At 32.4% G+C, this 23,958-nt stretch overlaps 1 protein-coding gene across 10 annotated transcripts in view; it reads right to left on the bottom strand.

Annotated features, from left to right (window-relative positions):
- Window positions 1–473: 473 nt before the first annotated feature.
- TIA1 (TIA1 cytotoxic granule associated RNA binding protein) overlaps window positions 474–23,958 on the bottom strand; it is a 38,826-nt gene continuing 15,341 nt past the window's right edge. Inside the window, exons 2-14 of one of the 10 annotated variants that reach the window (XM_074208364.1) lie at window positions 20,543–20,645; window positions 18,937–18,969; window positions 16,690–16,788; window positions 16,059–16,113; window positions 15,855–15,887; window positions 14,523–14,610; window positions 11,536–11,611; window positions 9,366–9,474; window positions 8,757–8,852; window positions 8,563–8,647; window positions 5,434–5,557; window positions 4,249–4,394; window positions 474–2,981 (exon numbers count right to left, since the gene is read on the bottom strand). In XM_074208364.1, the coding sequence (XP_074064465.1) occupies window positions 2,828–2,981; window positions 4,249–4,394; window positions 5,434–5,557; window positions 8,563–8,647; window positions 8,757–8,852; window positions 9,366–9,474; window positions 11,536–11,611; window positions 14,523–14,610; window positions 15,855–15,887; window positions 16,059–16,113; window positions 16,690–16,788; window positions 18,937–18,969; window positions 20,543–20,645 (1,201 nt within the window). In that variant the 3' untranslated portion in view covers window positions 474–2,827. Of the gene's footprint in view, window positions 2,982–4,248; window positions 4,395–5,433; window positions 5,558–8,562; window positions 8,648–8,756; window positions 8,853–9,365; window positions 9,475–11,535; window positions 11,612–12,096; window positions 12,313–14,522; window positions 14,611–15,854; window positions 15,888–16,058; window positions 16,114–16,689; window positions 16,789–18,936; window positions 18,974–20,542; window positions 20,646–23,958 lie in introns of those variants that run through there. The other 9 variants (XM_074208353.1, XM_074208317.1, XM_074208307.1 and 6 more) reach the window with 9 other exon arrangements.

The following is a 23,958-nucleotide window of genomic DNA, read 5'->3' as shown; positions in this document are numbered from 1 at the left end:
CAAAAATTTCTTTAAATCATATTTTGCCCACTTTATTTCCTTACCTGATATGAATGCCACAGATTACAAAGAACCTCTTAATGATTTCCTTTTTTCTACAGGGAAGCTTAAATCCAGATTAAGGTTATTTTCAAAATGCAAGACACTGTTATGTAGTAACCTACGTAGTAACCTTTTCCCAATAATATGTAAGGCAGTAGCAGTTATTCTTTCTATTGACCACCTATTTTCCCCATCAGTAGGTACTGATCATTTTGGTATATTATGTTATCAAGTACAAACATGTAATATTTTGCTTTTATATATTTAAAATAAATGGGAAAATCTAATTTCTGTTTACAACCAAAATCAGGGAGGTAGGCCGGTAAGGAAGACAACACTAGCCCTGCAGTCAGAGGACCTGAGTTCAAGTCCTATCTCTGAAATATACTACCTGGACAACCTGGCCAAATCAATCTCCCTGGGCCTAAGTGTACTCATCTATTAAAAAAAAAAAACTAAACTAGATGGCCTCTCAGGTTCCTTCTACCTCTAGAACTACAATCTAATTAGTTCAACCTGCAGTTCCTGATATGCAGGAAGTAAAAGTTATTATTTTTAAAAACTGGAATGGTATAGTAAATATCTAAATAGAAACATAAGTCAAGGAATCTAAAATTAGTTTCCTGATTTTATTTTTTTAGAGTATTTCATTTTCATTTTGTTTTGGGTTGCATGCCCTGATCTGTAAAAGTTAAACATGGAAATAAAGCTTCCATTTTTAAAAAAATTTACGCATCTTCCATAAAGCAAACTCTTAAGTACCAACACTTGAAAAACACACACAGTGACTCAATGAAACATTTTTAGTACAGCTGCATAGAATTGATCTCCAGAGAATTAAACACTTATGAACATTCTTTTCTGGCCCCTAGGTTTTACAATTTATTGGCTTAGAGACCAGTTTAAGAGTCATTTGCTCTTACCTGGAGATATAGGCCAGAAACTAAAATTCCTTAGGCTTTTCTTGACCCTAAGGCGTCAGGAGTTTTGAAGGTCTTTAAAAAAAGATACCCCCAACTATACATATACATACATGTGTATACATATATGTGCGAATTATCATACACATATACGTTATGTGTGTACTGGGATCATACTACCTCAAATATTTCCTAGTGTGAAGCAAGGAAGAGGAGGTTGGAAGAGACCAAGCATGACCTTCATTTTAAAACAAAAGCAAAACAACATAAAAAAAAATCCCTCATGACTTACATAAGACTTTGAAATGAACTAAAAAGAAACTTTATAAACTAGAATGAAGCCATCAAAGATAAAACCCCCTGAATATGTGGAGCTTTTCGAATGAGACACTGATGTAGGATGAATTAGAGTGAGTTGGGACTCCACAAAAGCAGGTACCAAAAGGATCATAAATTACACTGAGGACTCTCCTCTTTGAAGGCTGGTTAAGGAGGTAGGATATCATAGTTTGTTTTTTTTTCTTTCTCTTTTTTCTTTTTTTGGGGTTTTTTTTTTTTTTGGCCTCTGAACATTTTCTTAAAAAATGCTTTGCCCGGCTGGTCCTACAGGCAAATTCTGGAGCACTCCACATACCCCATGCCTGATAAAAGGATATTCTATAGTTTCACAGCTATAGTTTACATATTTAAAATTAAGTGACTTACTCTACTTGAGTAAATCTGACAACTAGAAAAGAGTAAATTAATAGCTTTTCCTTTTTTTACTTACAATTGTGTCTTAATTTTTGAAAAATAAGAGCAGATGATTTTGTATTCAAAGACTACCAAAGTGTATATTTGATACTGACATGCAAACGTAAAATATAAATCTCATGTCAACTCTGTATCATACCTTTAAATAAGGAAATGACAAAGTTTGCTAACTGTGCAAAATATTAATTTGCTAAAATATTTTACATGATAGTGAAATAATACATGTAAATGTAAAAGTTGACAGATGAAATGAATAGGGGGTTCATAGAAATTTATCACATTTCTGTAATTGTCTTTAGTATGGTTTTATATATATATATTTCCTGGTACACAGCAAAGTTTATCACAGAAGATAAAAATCCTTTAAAACAAATCTAACAGGGAATTCTCTAGGCACCTTCTCATATAAAACACAAAATGAATGCAATTATCGATCCATCTGAGAAAGTTTTGCAATTTTTTAAAAGGTTGAACATCATTTTCCCCATTTAACTGTATTTTACAGAACTTTAATAAGGCAAGACAAAATTTTGTGAAAAAATGTTGATACAAAATGATGTAAACTAATAATTTATATTTAAAAACCCTGACAGACAGGACAAAAGTGGAGATGGACAGCTGAGACAATGCCTGTTCTTCTAAAACACAGAATTGTGCACAAGTTGAAGATTTCAAAGAACTTTCAGACTCTGCACAGTTTTGGCTTTTTTGTACATTTTTTTTATATTACACATTTTAAATCATATTAGGAATGCAAACTAGAACTGCACACTACTTCAGTGGAAAAAAGTTCGACATTGTGCAATTTTCTGCCTCTTAATTTTAAAAAGTGGCAGCAATCCCTGCATTTATTGTGTTTCAAACAAGGATCTGAGAAACATTATCAAAAACAGTAATGAAGGCAAAAATTGGCAGACATCCAGCATCTTGTTTCTTATTAAAACAATGTGGATGACAAGTAATTTCATGATTAAAAAATGAATTTCTTTTAAATAAATACATTGTATCTGACATTTGCACTGACTGATTTGATAAATCTTTTAAGTAAACAAAGGCTTTACTACACTCCTTGTAGCCTCAAGCCACTGGTGTTAAGATTCCGTAGTCCTTTCTCATTGAGTCTCATAACCTGCCACACGATATCCAGTTTGATTGGGCAACATGCTTCCATTCTGCCCTTGAGGTGGCTGTACTCCATAATTTGCACCCATCCAAGGTGCAGAAGTCTGTGGTGGCGGTGGTGGTGGTGGTGGAGGTGGTGTCTGACTGGTTAGAGAACATGGGGAGGGAAAGGGAAAATAGCCACTTAATTAAAAAAGCAATTTAGTGTCAAAGAGGCACAGTACATGAAAAAACTGAAAACAGGTAGTTCTCACTTTGCTCTTAAGGAGGGGTGGGGGGGGAGAAGGAAGAAGGGCACAGGGCCCAAAGTATTAAAAACTTGTGAAAGCAGAAGAAAGAGGTTTTAAGGCAAGTATTCCAATATGTCCAACTTGAATCATGATATATTTTTTAATTAAGAATAATTCTAACATAAAACAACCTATTTTGAAAAGGTGCTAAACTTAACAGTATAATTATTTTGCCACAAAATCCAAAAAGTAACAAAAAACTTATCTCAGAGAATATTATTCATATAAAAGCAAAAGCAAAATCATTCAACTTGTAGACATAATGAAGAGCATTGACAACACAGATATGGTAGAATACTCTCATGTTCTTCAATGAAAGAAAAATAATCACTTTTTTTCAAGATGTAAAACTAGAAATCTTTTTTCTAATAGAAAAAAATAACAAAAAGGCACTTTCTTTATGCATGCAAATATTTTTCTTCCATTATATGTGCAGAAATCTAATCTCACAATTTATCTCATAATAGACAGAAAGGGTGCCAATAAAGGGATTAATGTTGCACGCATACAGAATATAGAAAAAAATCCTCAAAAAGGTTCACCACCCACCCCCACATAAACATATAACATACCCAAAATAAATATTCCTCACAAGTGGTTTCCTATGTCCTCTAAGGATCCAGGACACCTTGTGTTAGAGGGGAAACTCCACAAAGATCAGTGCCAGCCAAGCAAGGGCATTCAAAGAATGAATATTATGTGAGACTAAGATTGATCAAAGTTTTTTCTATTTCATGATTACAAATTGCCAAAACTGAAAACACAAGTAATTCATAAAGGCAATGTCTATAAGAAATTCTAAAAGCAAACATTTCAAGTCAAGAGGGAAACTTGGTGGTGCAGTGAGTAGAGCACCAACCCTAGAGGATCCCTGAGTTTAATCTGGTCTCAGACATTTGACAGTTACTAGCTGTCATTTTCTTGGGCAAGTCACTTATCCCCAACTGCCTCACCATAAAAAAACAAAAACCTATAACAAGTATTTCAAAAACCATTAACTTTGACATGACAGCTTTGCTTTTACTAAAAGCAGCAGCAAAATGTTCAGATTAATGTCAAAAAAATTTCCCCCTAATTATTATTCCCCATTTAAGCAACAGTAAAATAGCAAATATACTTACTTAAATCCCTGTTGATTCCATGCCTGTCCATACATTCCATATGCAGGTACTTGCCAACCATTAGGCATGTACTGGCCAATTTGTTGGGCATTTCCATACCACTGGCCCCACTGACCATAAGCCTGTGGATATCCAATTTGATTCTGCTTTTAAATAAAATTATAACAACTCAAGTTAGTATTATATGAAGTTACCAAAGAAGAAACAATCTGAACATTAAAAACTATATCCACTATATTTAATCATAATACATAAGGGCCATTATCACACTGAGAACACTAGAATTTGGCAAGTGGCTCTTAATAAAGTGAAGTTTTACTACTGTATTTCTGCTCGGTGTTCTTAATTGCAGACTCTGAAATGTAGTATAAATTGTATTGATATAATGAAATGTTATACTTGAGTGTGTGTATAGGGAGATTTTTTAAAAAGCAGAGATGACTGATTTGAAGATTACAGGTAGAATGCTTTATGAACTGTTTTTATGAAAAGGGCTATAAATTCAATCATATATTAAATGTGCTGAAGGGAGCATGGTATTTACAGGAATCCTACTATGAATCCTTGGTATATAAAAGTGCTCAGTAGGATTTTAACAAATACTCAGATTGACTTTTCAAAAAACAAATAATGACCCCATAATTTATAATTAGAAAATATATTTATATTTGGGTTTGCATACTTGCACAATCCAGGACATTCCAGCTCCTACTTATTATGTGCTCCTTCTATAGCTTCTCTTCAGAGGAGAGTGCTATGGTGCAAAGTTTAAACCACTAGTTGCACGGAGGAATAATGTACAGCAATCTGGAGGACAACTTTAAGGCCCTAATAAATATATATTAACAATTTTTGTTTAAATTGACCCAAGCATGCTTGTGAGTTAACTGCACAGTATGTGAATAAATCTATCAAGTATTAAAAAAAATTTAATACCCTGTTATGTTTGTCGGAGCATTTTTAAATCCACTGTGTGAGCATGAGTCAATTGAGGAGGTCACATTCACCATGTCACCACTGCAATCCATGAAACACCACTCTGGAACTATAATACATGTAGGAACAGCCCTTATACACTATAATTTTAGCTAGAAGCCTATTAACAAGGATTTAATAACAAATATTTATTCTAAAGTAACCCTTATGAGCCCAGAAATCAAATACCAATATCAAGAACTCTCTTACCTGTTGAACTGGATTTAGCATATCAAGAGTTTCTTTGCCCCAATAGCATTTCACAACATGTCCTTCAATCGTAGTACCATTAACTGAAACAATTGCATGTGCAGCACTCTCATGGGAATTGAACCTATTAGATACAATATTAAAAACAACCAATTACAGTCTCTTAATCATGAATAAAACTTAAGAAACAGCCAGCCAAACTGTCCCACCTCCAAAAAAAGTATTTCTTTATTGCTTTAATATTTACAAACAAAGGATTTAGAGTTGGAACTTTAGAAACCCTGAAGTCTATAAGGCAATCTTCACTAATCAAAGGACTGTGCTCGCTTAGCCTCTGTGAGTACGGAACAGTTGCAAATATGATAAAACACCAGTACAACTCCCAAATATGTTTTAAAGCTGCTGAAAAAATGGAGTATAGAAATACTGAAGCCCTAAAACAGAATGGGCTTAAATCATACTATTATTTGTGTTAAAAAGGAATCTTAATGATTAAAAAAAAAAATGGAAGTCCAGATAATGTGAATTGATCTCCTTCACCACCTCTGGTCAAGAGCTTTTAACACTATTTTTATTAATTTTAACCTCATAATCTTATTAATAACAACATGGAAGGGAAAGCTAGGAGGCACAATGGATAAAGCACCAGCCCTGGAATCAGGAGGACCCAAGTTCAAATCTGACCTCAGACACTATTATCTAGCTCTATGACCCTTGGCAAGTCGTTTTAACCCCCACTGCCTTCAAAACTCAAAAATTTTTTTAAATTTTTTTAAAAGCATGTAAGTTTTTTCTGAAGGAATAAGATAATCTGGCATTCTCAGTGTTCTAATCCATTATTAATAATTAATATTAATAATTAATTTAAAACAACTCTTTTGCAATTCATTTCCAAACCATTATAGCCTAGAAACAGTCACAATTTCCAAAGGTTCTGAAAAAAATACAAGAGGTTGAGAAAATATACAAAAATTGTCTAAAGTGCTTTACATTAACTTTGCTCTAAGGTAATTCCCATATGAAAGGATGTGAAAATGTTTAACATACAAGAAAGAGATACCATCATTAATTGGATAATCTACAGGAAAAAGAGCAACTAATTCCAAAGAAGCAATATTAAAAGATAAAAGCAAACATTAGTCATGTAATTTTAACTCTAGGTGCTGAGCACTTTTTACTAGATCAGTCAGCAGTGAATTCCTCTTTATTATTTCATTCTCCTTTTTCTCTATTATCACTCAAGAGGCACACCAAGACCAATCTTGAAAGAAAAAAGTCTGCCACCAAGAACTCTAAGAGGGAAGACATGTACATACAGAAGACCTATACGTTAGCAGTGAGGGAAACAGAAAGGATGATCTTAATTCAGGATTCTAAGAGGAAAGGGCAAGGATAAAGACAAAGATCAGTCTAGAGGAGAGAAGCCAGAATATAGTCAGGAAGACAAAACATTTTATGAGAAAGACAGCTGGATCTCAGGGAAGGAAATAACTTGTAAGAGACCCTGGAAATAGAGGATAGGGCCAGCTTATGATGAGCTTAAAATGTCAAAAAGAGCAGCTTTCATGTGATTCTAAAGGTAAAATCAAGTCATTAGTAAACTCTAATGACTTTAGCCAAGGTGTTTTTTTTGCAAGCTGTGCTCCCTTCATGAAGGAGATGAATATATAAAATACACTGTGAAGATAAAAGTAACAAGATTTGGAAACTAAATGGCCATATATGATAATGAGAAATTGAAAATTAAGAGGCTGGGAGGGAACGAAGAGAAGGATATTGGATAAAGTTTCTCTTTTGAACAAATTAAGTTTGAGACACTGACAAGTTTATACAGTTTGGACAATCCAACAGGAAATTACCAGAAGGAAGTTTGGAAAAGGTTAAAATATAAATGAGAGAGCCATCTAAATAGAGATAAATGAACCTATAAGAACTAAAAAGGTCAAGAATAAAGGTTTAGGGACAGAGCTTTGGGACCATACATAGTGGAGACTGAGAAAAAAGCAATCATGGGGTAGAAAGAGGAACAAAATCCATAAGGGTAAGGGATCAACAATATCAAAGGCTACAGACACATCAAGAGCTAAGAACTGAGAAGAAACTATTAAATACATATTGAATTCCACTGACATTCATACAATTTCCTTGATGTTTACACTTCCTTTTTCACCATCTCTAAGTTAACTATAAGAATAATTGGAGCATGATGATGTAAGACTGTCTATATCAAGCCAACTTTTTATGTGAATCAATACATGGATTTTTGTTTTATTATAGAGAACAAAATTATGTTCCACATGCAAATAATATGAACAAAATTTTTTTTCTCATGTCCAACATTTCCAAGAGGAATTTTGTGCTTACCTCTCTTGGCTTGATATAGCTTTATTTTTTTTTTTTTTATTTGTTTGGCAAGGCAAATGGGGCTAAGTGGCTTGCCCAAGGCCACACAGCTAGGTAATTATTAAGTGTCTGAGTCCACATTTGAACCAGGTACTCCTGACTCCAAGGCTGGTGCTTTATCCACTACACCACCTAGCTGCCAAGGTATAGCTTTATTAAGAGATAATTTTATCTTGCTACACATTGTGGACTCAAATATTTTCCCCCACATTGACCTCATGCACATTCACACCAATTGGATACACTTTCCAAATCCCCCACTCTTGACTTTTAGGAGAAGATTTTTTTTTCCAATAGCTTAAATTTAATGATTAACGTTTTCCATATAGAGGCTCCCTGATGGACAGAATGGAAGATAGCTTGGTTACAGGAAAGAGAAGAATCGATTTTAATGTCATCAGACATGAGGCTCAATTTTTAGTGAAATATTAATATGGATAAGTCCCTTTACTCCTCTAAGATCACTGTCATCTATAAAATGACTTATCTAGGTTCCTATCACCTCTAAAATTCTATGAACCTAAAATATAATCTCATCCATTAATATACCTGGCTATTCTTTCATTGATATAGTTTTTAAATAATTTCTACAGATGAAAGAACTGAGGCTAAATTCATCTTTTCTAAATGTCTTTTAAAGGAAAACTAAACAGTTAGCTTCCCTGGATCCTTTTTTAATAATCAATCTCAAAAAACAAAAATAATAGTAAAACAAAACACCCATACCGTACAAATGAGTATCCTTTGTCTGGGAAGACTCGAATTTCCATTATCTGACCAAATGGTGAAAATGTCTGGCGCATTAATTGTTCTATAATTCAAAAAAAATGAGATCTAGGTTATAAAAATTCTATACTTTTCTTCTTTGGATTTCAAATTAAATTATAAAACATCAATCTGAGAAATTTTATATAACACACCTGTTAAGCCTGAAGTAACACCCCCACAGTACACAGTACAGTTGCTGGGACTGGACTGATTTACCACATCATCATAAGACAGTTGTTTGGTATTTGCTGGAGAAGGGAAAGTTCTGATATTAAATTTCATAAATATTTCTGTGAAACACTAAGAATAATTTGTAAATAATTCAATTTAAATAAAGCATTCATTATTTTAATTCTACTTTCAATAATCCACACCCTTGTCAATCATGAAATTCTTACAAAAGTAATCAGCAAATTCCACATTTTTAGCAAGAGACAATACCATTATTTGTATAAAAATACTATTTTTTTTTTAAAACTAGCCTGTTGGGAGACCTAACAGTAGCTAGAGCACCAACCCTGGTGTCTGGAGGACCCAAGTTCAAATCCAGTCACAGACAATTACCTAGCTGTATGACCTTGGACAACTCATTTAACCCCACTGGTCTTGCAAAAAAAAAGAAAAAGAAAAAAATGATGGACTTGTTTGTTTCTGTAATACAATAAAAAACTATACCTGTTAACTAACACTTGTGACAGTTAAAACTTACCATTTTTCTCCAAAAAAATTCTATACTTCTTTTTCTTTTACAATACACTTACATTCATATGTACTCTTTGGAGCTGGAGGTTTTCGTGTTGCCCAGTTAGTTCTGATTTGTCTTCCTCCAAGCCACTGTCCACCCATCTGCTGTATGGCATTTTCTGCATCCTATTCACCATAAACATAAAAGACAAAAATAGTTCAGTGATATTAAATTGTGCTCAATCAGTATGCATATAATCATGCCTACACAAAAATCTATGGACAAAGAAAAATTGCTGTAAGAAATATACAAAGGAAAATTAAAATAAAACAACAAAGCTAATTCACAAAGGGGCTTTGAATAAAACCTTAACAATAATAAAAGCTCACATATACATAGTACTCTATATTTTACAAAGTACTTTTCAACAACCCTGAAAAGTCCCTTAGGACAAGTATCCATCACATTTCTAACAAACACAAATATAGTGAGTCTAGTTCAGAATCTGAAGAAGACTCCAGTGACAGAACTCTCTTCAACTCCATGAATGACAAAGGCCCCAGATCCTTACTTGAACATACTGCCTTAAAATAACTTATTTTATTAACCATTAAAAAATTTTTTCTGGTTTCCCCATGAGACATCCCCTAATAAGTGGTAAAACACAACAATGAGGCAGTAGATACAACTAACCAGACACAAAAAAAGAGAGTCTGGTCCAGCAATATACATCCCCAAACATAAACAGTCATTCAACAAATCATTCTATTCACCATAATAGTACATCCTCAAGAAAAGATAAACAAAGTAAAGAAATATCAAGTAACTTTAATTTTTTTCCTTCTAAAAGTAATGAAAGTAAAAAAATATTCCATCACAAAGAAACATAAACAAGGCATTACCATATATGCAACAGAGTATGTACAGTGGAAAAAACATTCAAATTTGGCAACCTGAGTTTGAATGTGGCTCTTCAACTTATTGTTTGACTATAAACTTACTTAACTTCCTTGAGTCTCCAGTGTTCTTTGGTACAAAATGAAGATAAGAATAATTTCACTACCTACTTCAAAGGGCTGGTGAGAAACGTGTTTAGGGCAACCTTTTATAAATCCAACAAAATCCAAGAATAATATAAGTAAAACTTGACTTTAAGGAATCATTACAAGGAAACTACTTAATTTCCTAAGTAAATGTTCTAATCCATATGGAGTATTAGCAGAATTATCATACTTTTTCCTTTTTAAACTCCCAAATCTCATTATATAACACCTCACATAAAATATTAGGAAAACAAATGAAAAAAGCAAAGCAATGAAAGGTTAACAAACAACAATTCAATTATTCAAGTATAAAGTTGTCACATACAGAGAAACAACTTATTTTGAGCCAAAATTTACTAGTTTTTCCAACAATCTGTGGTAATCAAGTACTTGAAAGTTAAACAAATTAAAGTCACCAAAAAAAAAATATATAACTTTATCTGAGACAAGAATTTCATAACCTCAGATCTTGGGGGGGGCACATCTTGTGATGATGATGGTGATGATTAGTAATGTTTGTTGTTCATTCTCAAAGGAGACCATGATATCAGGGGAGGTCCTACCATGACAATAACATGCAACTGAATTTACATGGAGGGTGCTGTGCTAAATTACCATTCTTACTTTCTTCTCCAGAGCCATCTAGGTCCAGAGGCCAGATATCAGTCAAGATGACTGGACATGGCCCTGGAATGCAAGGCAATCGGGGTTAAGTGACTTGCCCAAGGTCATACAGCTAGTAAGTGTAGAGAGTATATAAAGTCAAATTCGCAGTGTCATCCTCCTAACTCCAAAGTCAGTGCTCTAACCACCTAGCTGCCCTTGGGTACACACAAAGCCATTCAATATATACTTCTTGGATAAAGTGTAAAAATAAGAGATTTAAGGCCCACTACCTTGTGATAAAATGCTAATTAACTGAAAATGATCATCAGGTAAAAAAAGTTAAAAAAAATAAAGGGCAGGTAAGCATTAGATAAGCCTCATGGTAGAAAAGGGAAATGTCTATGATTTTATTGATGTAAAAGTGTCAGAATAAAGAAATTCTGTCCCAATGATATAAATCTAAACATTTTATACCCTTAGTTGAATATGTGCTTGGGAGCACAGAAGTCTTGCCTTCATGTAATCAACATATCTCAGAAGCAGAATTTGAACCCAGGTCATCCTGAATTACTGACTTTGAGCTTGCTCAGAACTTACCCATTTATTGAAGAAGGAAACAAAGCCATATCCTTTTGACTTTCCTGTTGCCATGTCTTTCACAACTCGAGCATCTCTAAAATCAGAAGCATTCAGAATTTCAGTTTTACAAATCAAACTTTTCTTACAGAAAGAAAAGTGTGAGTTTCACGCACAATTTATTTTCATGTTTCATCATTAAAGTGAACCCTTTTAACACACCAGCAAAATATTCAAAGCAAGTTTTGTTTTCTACTATAAAATTTAATGTTTTCTCATGTAGCAGTAAATTAAACAAATTGTATAAACATGCAAATCATTAACTTCTCAAATATATGCAAATATTTTACAGAAGTTGATTCCCAGTAGTTCAAAATGCTTTTACATTATGTTAAGCACTAGGCATGGTCAAAGCAGCTATTCACATTAAATAAGCCACTTATAGCTCACTAGCACATCAGATGAATGGCTCTCTTTAACCATGCAAATTTATAACTTGCTATTTACCAACACAATCTACCTACTCAGTAAAAAAAAGTTAAAATAGAAAAAATGGAAAAAATAGGAATTAAAAAGGCATACGTCGCCTGTTAACTGAATTCAATTTTCTCAGGTCAATTCGTTACCCCCTTTTTGGACTGTGGGCAGCTGTAAATTTTGAGAAATTGACATTTTCAGAAATGGTTGCATTATTGAAGAAAAATAAACACTAAAAACACTTCAGTTTAAATTACATACTAAAATTTTATACTAAGATTTTAAACTGCATTTTAAAACAGTAATCATACAGGACTGATTGGAAACTACAAGACATAAAAGCAAATTTTATAAAATTCAGAAAATAAATAAGAACTCCAACATTTATCCACTGTGAACCGTAGCTTGTAGTTAGCCAGGGCAATTCTGTCCACATTCTTCAGAGATACTCTGCAAAATAACCAGAGCCCTATTATTTGAGATTGAGTAAAAACCCAGCTATGACAGCTAAAACTCCATACACCTCAAAAAACTGGAATGAAATTGTACTTCTCAGGCAATCTGTTTTAAGTTTAGCCAGGTATGCTATTATCACCATTAATACAGGCTATTCTCATCACAAAACACATCAGAAAGCCATGCATGTACTAATTATGTTAAAGGATCTTGTATCTATCAACTCCAATTGACATGTTTGCTACTTTTAGAGCCAATGAGCTGACAAAAAGGTGATCAAAAGGAAAACTATTGTCAGTCACTTTTTAGTTATTTAAAAATCCTTTTAATCTTATATTTCTGTCCTGATTTTGTAGTTTTGACTAGATACTATACCTAAGTTATACTTTATCTGATTCTCTAATTTAAACATATTCCTACACTCAAAAAGGAATGATTCTGACAAAAGAAAAAAAAGGGACACTTCTATTTTTAAGTAAAGGGGTTGAGGGGAAATAGCCACCTGTCTGAAAAAAGTTTTCCAAATTTAGAAAAATCTATAACACTGCACAGTGTTAAAAAAAAAAGCTATCAGATTAACTCACTTTTTTAATGTAATTTTTAATTTAAGAAAAATCATGGCAAAACTTTTAAAAATATACTCAAAAAAACTAAGGGTACCGTATTTCCAATAAAAATAATGAAAAGTTTATAAATATTAGCTAACAAGGTTATATGTTCTAAATAAGTTGAGACTAAAACTTATATTTCATGTGGTAACCTTAAAATAGCCAACTTCTGATAATTTGAAATTCGATTAAAAAAATAGCTTTAATTTCTTCCTCTACCTAGACTTTTACCTGAATAACTAAAAAGGAATGAAACAAAATTAAATTCAAGATTCATTTGATTGACCTTGTTCTTATCTGTGATATAAGTGACAAATGGGTAGCAAAATGTGCAAAGTATCAAAAGTTTGAAAAATAAAGAGACTGACTGCAAAATACAGTTGACCCTACTGTTATATCCAAACCCTAAAACAGATTGAGAGAAATACAAGGAGATTTCAAACTTGACCTTATTTTCTTAACCAGTTCTCAAATGATCAAAGAACAAAATAGGAAATTGACTTAAAAGGAAATTTTTAGATACCTGATTTTTAAGACAATTATAAAAATATGCTATAATTAATGCTTTGTTTCGTATTTTTCAGCACATGATTTTTATCTACTGCCTACCTTTTAAATCTAGCTTCTTATTTCAATGAAAAGCAATAATTATATTCTTAGTTTACAAGCTATATAAGCTAGCTCAAAAAAAATGTAGTAGCTAGATTTGTTAGCTTGCATTAAGAATCAATTAGTTCCAATAATCTTCAATCACTCAATAGAGTATTCTTCCCCATCAAGAAAAATCATACTTGGAACATAATTCCTATAAACTAAATATAAAGACTGAAAGGAAAGATGACAAAACTAAGGGAAAGAAAACCCCTTAAATAAATTGCCATTTTGGTAAAACCCACAAATTATGTGAATGCACTGGAATAAAATGCTTTACAAAACACTGAAGTGCCATCTTAATTGCTCCCTATATTGACTCTGCAAATTTTTGATTCATAACAAAATACAAGCATTTGGGGGCTTCATGAAATACTAATACATTTTTGTAACAGTAAAAATAGCTTGGTTTTTATAACTAAATAACTTCCCCCCCCCCAAATTTAGTGGTTCACTAATTGTTTCTATTACTATTTCACACAAAAAGCATGCCAAAATAAAACCTATACAAATTCAAATAGATACCAAAATAAGATACCTAATCTCTTAAAAACAGTTAAAAACTGAAAATGTAACATGGTCAACAAGTTTCTTAATTTAAAAAATAGATACTACTTAAGAATTTATAAATAACTTTAGATCAAAGATTTATTTATCAGAACTACAAAGTGGGCACAATGCTACTAGAAGATGTATATTAATATTTTTGTACTGTTTAGTTGCAATCTAAATCTAAAAATCAAGGATCATGTTCAATTTATTGTTTTTAAGCTTTTGTCTACATAAAAGAAATTTAAGTTGCCATCTGCTACTTACGATATTCTTCCAAATGGTGCAAAAGCCGCTTTAATATCTTCAGTTGTAATTTCTGGACTGAGATCACCAACAAAGACATGGAAATGATCTTATAAGGGGGAAGGAAAAGGGGTGGGGTAAAAAGAGAAATAAAATTTTAAAATTTGAAAAATAAATTAAGGCAAATAATATATTGCTTATATGAAATAATTTCCAGACAATTAATTACAAGTAAAATGCAGCTCTATATCTAAGCATATAAATCCTATCATAATATTAAAAATTGCTCAGGAACTGTTTTTAAAAAGTTATAATAACTTAAGTTGAACTTGATATTTTTAGTTATAGTCATATCCAGTCACTATTCTAGAATACAAAAATCTGAGTTCATTTAAATTCTGCAAAAAAGACATCGAATGACAGTTATCATAGTATTGTTAATTATTCACAGTAATTCGGACAACCACTATGCAATATTTTATAAATTAAAATGGAATAGTGGTATCATAAACAGAGAAAATAATATTTCAGTTAAGACAAGATACCAAAACCTAGCTATATAACAACACTTGGTTTAACCACAGTTTGTGAAGAACAATCAAAGAAATACCTTGCATTGCAACAGTTTGCTGTTAAAGTATTTGACAGTTTTCTCAAAAGCCAACAGTTTTGGTTGCCCAGCCATTACACCATTCAGTTTATGTGAATCCATGTGCAAGTGAACTAAGACTGAAGGCAACAGAATGAAAACAGTAATCCCTTCAACTTAAAGTCAAAGCCATTAAAGAGTAAACTGGAGAGAAATAAAGATTCCCACAACTGAAAAGTTTAATTATACATTCTTAGAAAAAAAAATACATAACACTTTAATGTGTACAGAAGCGTTTGATCAACATTAGAAATGGACACTTACATTTTTTAAGTTTAAATCAACTACTTTTTTTTTTAAAAAGCTATCTCATTTAGCTGGCCTTAAGCAACACATTGGATTGCTATTTGGAACACCCAGTTTTAGAAGCAACTCAAGCACTCTGAAGATCTGGGTAAAGAGTAGCACACATCAAAGATGACTTCAAGAAAGTAAAATATTTGTCTTTTTCTTTAGTAGGAAGCATCAGCTACTATCCTAGAGGATTCAGGGTTACCTGAAATAGCAGCAGACTAAAACAGTCTGCTACAGTCTACAGTCAATGCTGGGAATAAGGGGGAAAAGACAATCTAAATACAGACCTTCCCAACCCTCCCACAAAAAAAAAAAAAAAAACAAAAAAAAACTAAAAAACAAAAAACTTCAGATGGTTAGTGAATACCCTTCAGAGATATTTCATTTTATGTTTAAGAAGATACAATTACCTTGTGAACGCAGTGTGCTGACAACGGTACTACCTGATGACAAAGATTAGATTTGTTCTTAAATTTATTAACACAAACATATTAAATCATATCTTAGGATAAAGATCAAAATATTACTGCAAACATGTATGATGCTTATGTGCTTTATAATAAAACTATGTGTACAATAAAAATAATTCATCAAAGAGTATAAAATACACTTACTGCTTGTATCTTTCTTCTGACTGCTGGGGGTTGTTGCCCAATTCACTTTGACTTCCTACCAAAAAATATTTTCTAGAGTTATATCTAAGAAAAACTTGAATCTAAAAAGTTTCAAAACTTTAAGTTTATTACATGTATGAAAAAGAAAACTTTAGTATTCCTTTTGTATTCATCATACTTATAACTAAATCACAGTCAACATATTTAATGCTTTCAATTTAACCTAGAAACATCCTGCTCTGTGTTCACATAACTGGATTAATCTTACCTTAAGTGTTTAGCTAGCAAGAAATTTCCTTCCTTCCTTCTAACCTCCTCCTTACTACCCAATTTTCATTTCTTCTACAACTATTAAAATTCCTTCATTCAACAAACAATAACTGAGAATTTACTAACTGTAAGAAGGCACCTTAGGGGAAGAAAAGATAAATAAGATCTAGTTCCTTCCTTACAGGATAGGATACAATCTTTACCCCACCCTTCCCTTAATATTAAAAGCTAAAAGGAATAATATAATTTACCTTTTGTAGTTCAGTTGACCCTTTTTTGTTATTTTAGAAGAGTTTCATCCACTTAATACTGTATAACAACTTTTGAATTTCCACTCCACCCTTCAGTCATGACAGCTTACCTTACCCATTATCTTCCGTCCATTCATAGCAGCTAGTGCTGCAGCTGCATGACGGTGCTCATAAAACTCCACAAAACAGTAAGGATCATTTCCAGCTGTCTGTTGAAGAAAACACAGAAAAACAATTTTTTAAAGCTCCATGTTATTCATTTCCTTAAACCTGCTTAAAAAATATTTACTATACATAAAAGTTGTATAATGGAAAATTGCATATATTTGCTGTCACTAAGTAAATTTTAAGTATTTTAACATCTGTTTTATATGAAAACCTTTCTAAAAGCATGCTGCCTTAAATATACTAAATACAATTTAATTTTTTTCTTGGTAACCTATGCAGATTTTCCTTTCTTTTTGAGGGTTTTTAATGTTTTTGTCCTCTAGCTGTCACATGCAGAAGCAGATAAAACTTTTAGCAGTCTCCTCAACCTCAAGTTTCTAATTGGCCTTAAACTAAGAAGCCAGGCTATCAATTTCATTAGAATAGTACTATCAAAAATAGGATATACTCTGAGCGAGACCATGAAGGAGTTTTCCCACAATTATAAAGTGAATTGAGTGCATGGACTTTCTAACATATACTTTGGCTGATAAGAGGACTTTAATTGTTTATTCCTGGTATAAATCTACATCTTAACAGCTGAAATTTCTTGGTCATTAATTACTAAATGAAAGAGGTATTATTTCAAATATAAAAACAACACCCCTAATATTTTAGCTGTACATGCTACAATGTACAAGTTGGCCTTGTAATCCATGGGATTTCCTTCTATATCACTTTAAAAAAAATTAAAATCCTCTCCTAACTCTAATGCCCCCCCCCAAATTCAGAGGAATTAAAGCATTTAAAGTGGAACAATGCTATAAGATATCCAAATAAACCCAGGCACATCAATCAGCAAAATAGACAAGAAAAGAAAGTAATCAAAAGAAATGAAAAGGTCAGAACAAACAGACTTCACTTAAGGAAACCTAATTTTGATACAAAAGGGGATATGATAAAAGAACTAATAGTTTTGTCATAAAAATCAAAGAACAAACATCCTTAATAATATTGTACAATTTAAAACTGTTATACTTTTAGAAATTCTACCCAGTATTTTGCCAATAGATAAAGAGATCAAAGGATATGAACAAGAATTTGGAAAAAAAATAGAATTGCAAACTACAAATACCCTATGAAATGATTCCAATAAGAAATGGACAAAAAAAAAAATTGAGGGTTCATATCTGACACCTCATATTACAACAAAATTCAGAAATAGTTAATGTTGTAGGGGCTATGAAAACATAGGCATACTAATACACTCTTGGTAGAACTATAAATTAGTCCAATCATTATTGAATAATTTGGAATTATATAAGAAAAGTCATTAAACTATTCATACTCTTGGACCTAAAGATCTTAGTCCTTAGTATATACCCCAAAGTGAAAAAGAGACACTATACGTCAAAATATTCATGGCAGCAATTTTTATGTAGCAAAAAACTAAAAGTGGGACCTCAGCAATCGGAAATTACTAAGCAAATTATCATTTATATAATATTAGTGAACTGTGAGAAATTCAGATAAATATGGTTAAAATCTATTTGAACTAATGTGGACTAAATGAAGGGAAAAACCTACAAATGGCAGTGGAAAGTGCACTGAACTTGAAAAAAGCTTGAGTTCAAGTCCAGGTTCTAGTACCTTACTATCTAAGTGAACCTAAGCAAGACAACCTCACAGATCTCATCTGTTTAAAGAAAAAAAGACTGGGAAGGGATATGGGAGGGACTGAACTAAATGCCTCCAGAAATCTGTAAATATATAATCCTAAATAGGACCTGAAGGACTAATATGACAGTGATTATAATATCAACAAAAAACACTAAAATGAAGCTAAACACTGAATAATAGTAATGACCATTCTTGGTCAAGAAGAGATGAAAGCAGCATCTCTTTCCTTTCAGTAGAATATAAATACTCAATATGTCAATTGTGTCAATTCCTTTTCCTTTTGTTGTTACAAAAGAAGTCTCATTTGGTATAAGGAAATTATATAAAAGTAACTATGTAGTGTAAAAACAAAAGGCACCAATAAAACATCTTTCTTAAAAACTCTACCCATGTTGGTAGGGAGCATAATGATACAAGGAGTACAATAAAGGTAAAAATGCAACATTATATAATAAAATGGAAAATCAGAAAGTACCTAGTTATCTTACAAGTAGAATATACAAATGAAAATGAATGCTCATATGACTTACTAAGCCTGGACCACAAGAAGGCATTTGAGCAGTCTACCTGGAAATTAGAGCAAAGAAAGGATGTTCATATAATCCTTTGCTCCCAAGAAATGCTCAGAGAATTCATGCTTTGAGGGTTAGGGGTGGGGAAGGGGGAGGAGGAAGGGGGAGACATGACTTATAAAAATCTTCAAAGATTAGTCCAGCATAAGATAACAACCCTGCATTCAGGTGGGCTTATCAAGGGCAATCTTTCCTTTTCCATTCCACATGTAAAGTCTAAAATTCTTGTTCACCTAAGGTCAAAGGCAAAAATCTGGAATGGGAAGAATGAGGGAAGAAAGAAAAAAAGTAGGGAAAAAATAATTTTTAATCTCCCTTCAACTTTGCCATTCCTTGATTCCCACTGCCACCCACTGACCCCAATCCATAGTTACATGGCAAATTAAAGGTCAATACAATGTATACATAGTTATTTTTTAAAGCCTGATTAGAGTATAGAAACATGGATAATATTATAGGCACTGAAACAGATACGGGGTACTAATGTTTTGAAATTTAAAATATAGATATATATATATAGATATAGATATAGATATATATAGATATATATATACGACAAAGTGTATGGGAGTCGAAAGTCAATTTTTAAAAAACAACAAATACAAAAAATAAGGTGGGGGAAAGGGGATAGGATATAGGGAGGGAAACACAGAAGGAAACAAGTGAAATAAGTACCCATTAAACTAGATTCTCGGGGTAGTATCTTGAATGAAAGAAATAAGAGACTTTTAAGACAGCTTCAAGAAAGGGAAAAGAAAATTAAACTATAAAAGTATTTCTCTGGTATTCACAGCAATTTCTTAATGCGTATTTTTTAAAAGCCTGTCTACCACCAACTGGATCCATAATTTCACTGTTATATGGAAAAGTCAAATGATTTTGCAAAATAGATGGGATCTAAATCCATTTTAAATTATTTGTAGCCTAGAGAAAACTGAAATCAAAATAATTATAATAAATCTTGATCCCAGAAAACAGGTTTAATGAAAATACATATCTTTTCCTTTTAGTCCAGAGGTGGGAATCACATATGTAAAATGTCTCATACACTACCAGATGTGGTCCTATGTTTTGCTTAACAGATTTTCCTTTTTTACAAAAGCTATCACAAAAATGAATGTAGCAGAGACCCACATAGGAAATGGCTCAATTAAAGTAAAAACAAAAGCCATCAATAAAAGTTCAAAACGTAGCCTGAAGGACTTTAAATTTTCAATTTCCTAAAACTTACTTTCAAGATTCCCTAATATTAATTTAAAGGTAGTTCAAATATAACCTGGAAGTTTATGCCTTAATTATAGATTCCTAGCTACAGTATTGTTTATCTATTAAAAAATAGAAAACTTCCCTCAAAAACTTTTTAGTAAATCAAGATGCTTTTCTAAAGATGAAGTCAAGCTCAATGACTATAGCATCAACTAATCAAGTTGTATGTATATGTGCACAGGTGTATATACATTTATGCACACACATCTTCCTCCCTAAACTTCATTAATAAATAACAAACACTGAATTATTAATTTCTGGAATTATTAGTTTAAAAAAGAAGAACTAAGTAAAATACCCTTACATCCATAATCATCTTGCAGTTTTTGCATGGTCCAATCTGGCTGAACAGCTGGAGAATTAGAGCTTCTGTCACATCTCGGGAAAGGTTGCCAACATACCTGTAAAAAAAAAATCCATCTTTCAAAGTCTTTCTTTGGAGGGCAAAAGACAAAAGAAAGGTCCCATATAATACTTGAAAACAGTCACAACAGCAATTTTTGTGGCAGCAAAAAACTAGAAACAAAATAGGTAACAATCACAATAGCTAGACAAATAGGTACATGAATAAGAGTATTATTGCACCTTTTGAAGATGAAGAATTCAGAAAAACATAGGAAGACACTTATGAGCTGGATAAAGAATGAAGAACCAGGAAAGCAACATCAACAATAACTGCAAGTAAGTTTAAGAACAAAACTTGAACTTTTTAAATATAATGACTCCTAAGAAGAGAGAAGAAAAAGCACCTTCCCTCATTTCTTTGCAGAGCTAAGATCTACTAGAGTGAAACACTTTACATTTACAGTCAGCATCTGCTGACTTGTGGGCAAATTGAGAACTTAAAAAAAAAATTTTAAGGGTAGCTAGGTGGCATGTGATAGAGGCACCTGGCCCTGGAGTCAGGAGGACCTGAGTTCAAATCCAACATCAGACACTTAATAATTGCTTAGCTGTGTGACGACCTTGGGCAAGTCCCTTAATCCCATTGCTTTAAATTTTAAAAAAGGGGGGGAAAAAGTTAAAGAATACTACTTTAGCTTTGTTATGTTCAGAAAAATTAATCATCAGAAGACTGGTCATCAAGTTTTGTTCTTTTAATTTAGTTTTTGTATCCCCAGTGCCTAGCACAACAGTGCCTGATACTTGATAAATGAATGAGTGTTAATTGATCAAATGAAACTTTAATTATGGCTTAACTAGATGACTGAGAAAGTCATCTACTAATAGGAAGATGCAGAGCAATTGAAATAACAGATAAAGCTATGTTTTCAGAAGTAGAAAAATAAAATTACTAAGGATACAAAGGAAAATGGAGTTCTAAAACTTCTGAAAAGAAAAATGTGTGTATGTTATGTGTGAGTATATATGGGTATGTGTGTATATATCTTTGTATCTATATCTATATATATATATATACACATACATATAAAATAAAAAATACAATCTTAAAAACTTGAATGATATTAGAAACTAAGTCACATACTATACATGATTCCTAAATAATTCTCCTGACTTTTCCAAATACTCAATTATATGTCATGTTAAAGCAATTCTATTCCTTTGAATCTGAAATTTATCATCTTCATTTCCATTCATTGTATAAATGAAAAAAAAAAAGTCAACAAAGTCACAAAGAAAGGTAATGGGCAAGGGCCTTATCTGAAGCCAATAGAGCAGTTTAAATGTAGTAAAGGAACATTTTTTAATGGAGCAATGGAAAGTCTATTAAGAGGCACTAAACAAAGAACATCAAGAGCAAAGGATAACTACGAGTAAAAAGCAAACTGAATTAATAGCTTAAAAACTATCTTAAGAAAAACATAAAACAGGCTACTCATTTGTTTTTGTAATTACATCTGAAAAAAGAAACTAGTATAAATAAAAAAATTTTCAAGTACAATTTTTACATTATGAACCATTAAGGGAGAGAAAAAGTATGTCAGTCAATTTGACTGAACTGGGAATAAATTACATAGACCAATCCTTGTGCACCACTGATATTCATATAATAGATCTGTCCCAGAATACAGATCATACTTCTTTTGAAAAGGTTATAGGAAAAACAAGAATTTCCTAAGTTGAAAAGGCATGGATCTGCATATATGATGGATACACACACACACACGCATATCTATGCACATACATACATACATCACTGGAGGTTATGCCTCTTTTACCCCAGACCAAGTTCACATTAACTTTCCTGGTTACAAGAAATAATGCTTACTCATACTGTTTACAAGCTAAAATTCCAGATTGCCCCCCATTTAAATTGCCTTTTTTTTTAGATTTTTTCAAGGCAATGGGGTTAAGTGGCTTGCCCAAGGCCACAGGGCTAGGTAATTATTAGGTGTCTGAGGTCAGATCTGAACCCAGGTACTCCTGACTCCAAGGCCAGAGCTCTATCCACCACGCCACCTAGCCAGCCCCTAAATTGCCTTCTAAACTCATACTTGCTCCAAGTTTGTACTTGGGTTGACAAATTCAGATTCATAAGTCTAGGTCATTATGCTTTTCCCTATTTTATTGGAGACAGCCAAATATTCTAGCCTATCAAAATAATTTTCAATTCTTACTGTCATTCAGTGGCTTAACTTTTAGCCCTTGATTTGTTATCATCAGCATTATCCTTTATCCAAGTACATTAATAACATGCTACAGAGCAATTCTGAAGTACTTCACTGAAGACCTCCCTTCTAAAGCTGATATTAAGTAAATGGCTGTTACAGTCTACCCATTCAATCAATTCCAAATCCCTTTAAAAGGGGGCTAACTTTTTTTAGGTCATAAACCTCAGCACACTTTCTTACCCTCAGCTATCATAGATTGCTAAGAACCCATCTACCCTTTTTTCAAATGCTTTTAAATTAATAAAAGAACATGACTACAAATGAAACCAATTATACCAAAATAGTTAACCAAAATATTCTTATAACAAATTTTACAGACCTTAGTTTAAGAATCACTTCCAAATTTATTATCATCCCTTTTATACACACTCTACATTAACTGGAGAAGGTTGGAAGGATCTGGCATGGTCAAAAAGACAACAAAATCACAAAGAGTAGGATACAGGTGAATAACAAATCTAAATCTCTATTTTTTCCACTAGAATAGCATGAAACAAATTACAAATATACAAATTAAATCTATAGCACTTCCCTGTCAAAAGAGAAAACAAGGTTATGTTGGCATGCTTTGTTCTTGAATAAAGTCATGCTGCCTGCTTTTAATGTTCATTTAATGTTCATTTTGCCAGAAAATGCAGTTAGACTCACTTAGCAATTCCATCTTCTTTCCTTTATTTTTTGAAAGCTAAGCATTTAACATTTGTTCTTTTCTAGTTCTGCAACACCTTTCCTGTTCTCCAAAATTTTCAAATACCAATTTTATAGGGAAGAACACATACACACACAGAAGTGGGTACAAAAATACATTTCACTCAAAAGGGAAATATGAGGAATAGGTAGAAGGGGGAATTAGAGAGTGTGTATAAAAGGGACTAGTCCTAAGTTAAATAAGGATATATAAAAAAATATTCCTACCTCTTTTGGTCATGGCTAAAAACTGGAAACTGGGGGTTACCTATCAATTGGAGAATAGCTAAACAAGTTATCGAATATGTGATGTACCACTACTATGCTGTAAGAAATAATGAAGGAAATGGTTTCACAAAAACCTGGGAAAACTTGTACATACAAACCCACATAA

The sequence above is a fragment of the Macrotis lagotis genome, chromosome 1 (assembly GCF_037893015.1).
Source record: "Macrotis lagotis isolate mMagLag1 chromosome 1, bilby.v1.9.chrom.fasta, whole genome shotgun sequence".
Classification (NCBI taxonomy): domain Eukaryota; kingdom Metazoa; phylum Chordata; class Mammalia; order Peramelemorphia; family Peramelidae; genus Macrotis; species Macrotis lagotis.
The sequence above is the reverse complement of the archived record's forward strand: the minus strand, read 5'-3'. Positions and strand labels throughout refer to the sequence as shown.